This window comes from Glandiceps talaboti, chromosome 9, assembly GCF_964340395.1.
Source record: "Glandiceps talaboti chromosome 9, keGlaTala1.1, whole genome shotgun sequence".
NCBI lineage: Eukaryota > Metazoa > Hemichordata > Enteropneusta > Spengelidae > Glandiceps > Glandiceps talaboti.
In genome coordinates this window covers 13,282,895-13,288,329 of record NC_135557.1, presented here as the reverse complement: position 1 = coordinate 13,288,329, position 5,435 = coordinate 13,282,895, and the positions used below count along the sequence as shown (strand labels likewise).

At 36.8% G+C, this 5,435-nt stretch overlaps 1 protein-coding gene across 1 annotated transcript; it reads right to left on the bottom strand.

The window, feature by feature from the left end:
• Positions 1-610: 610 nt before the first annotated feature.
• Positions 611-1,522, bottom strand: LOC144439827 (uncharacterized). Its single transcript, XM_078129060.1, has one exon. The coding sequence runs from the start codon at positions 1,520-1,522 to the stop codon at positions 611-613; it is 912 nt and encodes a 303-aa protein (XP_077985186.1).
• Between the last annotated feature and the right edge of the window lie 3,913 nt (positions 1,523-5,435).

Below are 5,435 nucleotides of genomic sequence, written 5' to 3'. Positions count from 1 at the left end.
CCGTATTAAGGAAGGTTTGTCATTTTACAGTACCTTATTAAGGAAGGTTTGCCATTTTACAGTACCTTATTAAGGAAGGTTTGCCATTTTACAGTACCTTATTAAGGAAGGTTTGTCATTTTACAGTACCGTATTAAGGAAGGTTTGCCATTTTACAGTACCGTATTAAGGAAGGTTTACCCTTTTACAGTACCTTATTAAGGAAGGTTTGCCATTTTACAGTACCGTATTAAGGAAGGTTTGCCATTTTACAGTACCGTATTAAGGAAGGTTTGCCCTTTTACAGTACCTTATTAAGGAAGCTTTCCCATTTTACAGTACCTTATTAAGGGAGGTTTGCCCTTTTACAGTACCTTATTAAGGGAGGTTGCCCTTTTACAGTATCTTATCAAGGAAGGTTTGCTGTTTTTACAGTACCTTAAATGAACTGTAGTGTAAGTACGGAAAGTTGAAAATATCCTAATATACGGCTAGTAAGCAGTCGTTTAGAGCGTAACTGACACAAACTATATGAAGGCGCTATGTTTGGCTGAGCAAAGCTATTCCTAAAAGTATGTGAATGAATACGGATTAATGAAATTTAAATTTCACCAGTACGTATTGAGACCACTTACGGTACTTTTGATGTTGTAGCATTTGAATCAATTAAGGCAGGTGACCCATAATATATATATCGACACATTTCACCAAAGGCATTGTCTAATGTCTTAATGTTTTCCTTGGTAAACGGTGGTGCATTTCGGTTTGCAGACCAATATAGTCTCATGTAAACATGCACAGTAAAATGTTCCTCCCACCAATTATAGTTGCCATTGAATATTTCCTTATATTTTACATAGTTCGGTTTTATCATGCTATCAGGTTCGATATGCAACAGGTGTGTGTATTCCTTTGCCAATTCATTATGCTTGATGACTGAGCTGCAAGCCCAACAGCTACTGTTGTAGTTTTTGTAGCTGTTGTAAAAGATTTTCAGAAACGTCGCATTTTTATTAGCAAGAATTATGCCGTTTGCTAACGTATTATCACTGGATCTGCCTACGACATAGTCGTAATAACGTAGAGGGTCTAAAGATGCTAACACAAACGTGTCTAAGTCAAAATAAACACCTCCCCACTGCATCAAAATTTGCAGTCTCACAACATCAGCAGCATGCTCAGGCCAATTAGTTGAAAGGTTCGTTCCAAACACCTCTGTTGGCATTGTCATGTTATGGATTATTAATGTAGGAATAAGGTCCTTTGCCTCCTGCCACCATTCGCCCTCAGGTTGGCAGTCTGTGTGGAATAAAATTTTATCTGCCTTCATAATCCTGTGTGCACCCAGCATGCTGATTAGATTTTCAAAAACAAATGGATGACATGTAAAGAAGATAGAATGTGCTATGTTGGGTACCACAAAGTGGTCATGAGGTTGTAGGAAACCAAACCCTTTTCCTTGTTTCTTGGAAGATCCGGTAACATTGCGTTGACCAAAAACAGGTTCGTTTGACCTTGAATATTGTAGGTCAGTAACATACATGTACTTATTTGACCTTGAAGTGTTTTTTGAACGTGAAGTGTGTCGGGCAATAACAGACTTATTTGACCGTGAAGTGTGTAGGGCAAAAACAGACTTATTTGACCGTGAAGTGTGTAGGCCAATAACAGACACATTTGACTTTGGAGCGTTTACATAAATATGAAACTCGTTTGACCTTGAATTAGCACTTGCACTTGACTCTAGGTAACTTGACTGTCTCTGAAATAAACAAGAAAAAGAAATGTTCACTAAACACTGAACTGAAGTTTAAAGATCATTTGTGTGAAGGGATTGGTCATCTGGGTCTGACAAAATTAGGCAGATTTTGCTAGGAGCAGCCCTTAAAAAAAGACTTTGTTTTATAAGCTTGTTAGATATTAGAATTTTTAATAGGTCGTTTTTTAAAATAAAAATAAGTAGCTAATGGAAGTGACGATAACGAGCAAAACAAATCGTCCCAAGTTTGATCTTGATCAATCTGTGAGGCTGGTGGCGCTTTCTTAATGTTTATATGTCCAAATTTTATTAAATTTGAAGCATGCAAAATGGGACTCCTAAACACTACATCAAAGCGATTTATAGTACATGTGTGATATGCTGTGTAGCAGCAATATTTGTCAAAAAATGAAAATTCATCAAATATTAAATATGCAAATGAATCATTAAAACCAAAAAGGTACAACAAGCTTTCCAGGACAAATGCTAATAACCAATAATTAATTATGCTAATAACATTTTGAAATCGAAAGCTTCAGCTAAAAGCTTTATATGATATTTGAGTTTTGATGTCATTGGTATATTTACCATATTATGTGGAATTTAAAGCTCGCATTCTTAAGATATATAGTCTAATTGCTGAAAAAGGTTGATTATGCAAATGATACACCAAATAGCCATAAAGTGTTTATCAAAATTTAACCAATTCTTACCAAAACCATACCAAAACCACGGTAGCAAGTTTCGTTAGAAAAGTGCAGTAGTCTTTTACACATCTTTTTTCACAGGCAGACAGACAGACAGACAGACAGACAGACAGACAGACAGACAGACAGACAGATAGACAGACAAACAAACAAACAAAAGAATAACATAACCTTCACTCACATAAGGTACACATGACACCACCTGGTATAGGTATATTGACTTCGCGTATTATGCACATACGTGTAACGTCTCAAAACTGTATGTATATACACATTCTGGCGTAAATTGAATCACTAAAGAATAAGTTCTAATACTGATAATATTAAATCTTTCAATCTGTTTTATTGGTGGTAAAATGCGTAGATTTGTTTCATATTTGAAAGTACTCATGGGAATAGATTTATACAACAATTCAGATAAAAGACACCTATGGGGATGTGGAGGAGGGGTCCTTCAAGCAAATCGAATGTAGCCAGTGTATATACATCAAAAGATTAACTTACAATAAAAGGTGTCAGGCCAAATAGACTGATTGATCTAAAAAACAGCAAGACGTGTACAAATATATAAATTACAGCCAGGAATAATCCGGTGAGAATGACTGTCTTCAAATTTCTCCTCAGGTTGACCATATTTACTTCAACACCTATATGTAGACAAGGCAGGAACCATCAATGCTTAACATGTAATTGATTGATTTACATATAATGACAATTGACTCGATTGTGTAGACTCTGTGCATTTGTTCAGATATGAACCCAAGCTTAACCTCATTAGGGAGTCTCCATATTTTATTTCCAAGGGGGAAAAGGATTTTCGGGGGGGGGGGGCATCAATTTTCCCAGGAAAAATTAGGGGGGGGGGTAAACAAAAAGTTAACATTTTTAGGGGGTGTTGTCATGGAAAAAAACCCACCACTAAAGCACAGTGCTTACCAAAAAAAACATAACTTGTGTGTCCTACTTGTCAATTGTCAAAGTATGAGAAACAAGCGCTCTGTACTGTACTGTACTGTACATCTCAGACCTCATTATAAATTCCGATGGTGTAGCCAAACTTATGGGAAATATAAAAGTAAGTAAAGCAAGTGGCCCAGACAACATATCTAATTTTATACTCAGGAACTCTGCATCCAAACTAGCTCCTTGTATCACAAACATTTTCCAGTTAAGTCTTGATACAGGAACATTACCGACAGCTTGGAGAAATGCCAACATCTCCCCAGTATTCAAAAAAGGAAACAAACATATAGCAAGTAATTACAGGCCAATATCACTAACCAGTGTATGCTGTAAGGTATTAGAGCATATTACATGTAGTCACATTCTCAAGCACCTGGAACAGTATAATATCCTGTCACCCCTCCAGCATGGAAGAAAATTCAAACAGACCTAGTGATCTTAGACTTTAGTAAAGCCTTCGATACAACTTACCTCATCGGAAACTATTACATAAACTACACAACTATGGAATATCTGGGAACATTCACAAATGGATATCAGCTTTTCGCATGCATCGTAAACAACGAGTCGTCATAGAAGGGGAAACATCAACATCCTGCTCAGTGATCTCCGGAGTCCCCCAGGGCACGGTCCTCGACCTAAATGACCTGGCACTAAGGTTAAAATCTCAAGTGAGGCTGTTCGCCAACGACTGTCTCTTATATAGACAAATAGGGAACTCGGATGACCAGGTTCAACTGCAACAGGACTTAACAGCTTTAGAAAAGTGGGCTCAAGATTGGGGCATGTATTTCAATGCAACAAAGTATTACCTTATGTCAATATCTAGACGTAAATCACCATTAGTGTATCAGTATTCATTAAATCACCATATCATTGAAAAAATATCTGAAAACCCATATCTTCGAATAACCATCAGTGACACACTGAAATGGAATACTCACATCTCCAAAGTCTCAAGCTTCCGCCATATTGGGTTTTATCCGTCGAAACCTAAGATATTACCCCGAAAATCGCACAGAAATGGCTTACACTTCACTAGTGAGATCAGTGATGGACTACTCCTCAGTTGTGTGGGACTCAAGAAAGACGGCACCAAGCTCGAAAACATCCAAAGAAGAGCAGCACAGTTTGTAAAAAAATAACTACCATAGGGACATCAATGTGTATACTTCTAAGCTCAAAGATCTGAAATGGAAAAGATCTCAAAGATCTGAAATGGAAACCTCTGTCAGACCGAAGAAGAGACCAGACTTACTTTTCAAGACCATCAACGGCCTGGTAGCTATCCCTGCTGACTAGTGTCATCTTCAATTTAACAACAGACCATCCAGAAATAGACACACTAAAACCCTCATCATACTGAGTTGTAATACCGAAATCTACAAAAATTCATTCATACCAAGGACCATAAAAGATTGGAATGAACGACCAGAGTCTGCTGTAATGTGTAAATCACCAGAACAATGTAAGTCCGCATAGTCATCACTCTGTGATCCGCGTGATTAAAACAAACATAGTGCGCACATCTCTCCCCCCCGGAGGATTTTTGCTCAATTGTGAGACAGTCTCCAGTATTCAAACAGTCTCAGAATCACAACTATCTGTTTCACTCATGCCAATGATATTAGTTTTAATTTCATTTGCAGTCATTTTTCTAGATCTAAATTCTGGTGTTCCTATTATGTGAGTGGATATTATGTCTAATTTTTCTCTTTTTTAATTTTCTCTGTTTTGGTAATTAATACTCATCAAGATAATTATCTAACACTCTCACTTTCATCTTTTTTTCAAGAGTTCCACTCAAGAACAACTTCAACCAGTCATAGTCATTATATTTCTTTTTTTCTGTTGCTCTTCCCAATATTGTGATCTGATATTTTTGCCTAATGAAATCCCCTAATACTGGAAATAGAAGTAAAATTTGTGTACCAGTCAAAGTATAACAACAAGCAGAAATGTTGATAGGTAAACTATTTCAGATTTGGACTATTCCTTCCAACAACATGTTCATATTTGCATTTTTG

Excerpts from the sequence above, each read along its gene's own strand:
- LOC144439827 (XM_078129060.1), bottom strand. The coding sequence starts at position 1,522 with ATGTATGTTACTGACCTACAATATTCAAGGTCAAACGAACCTGTTTTT.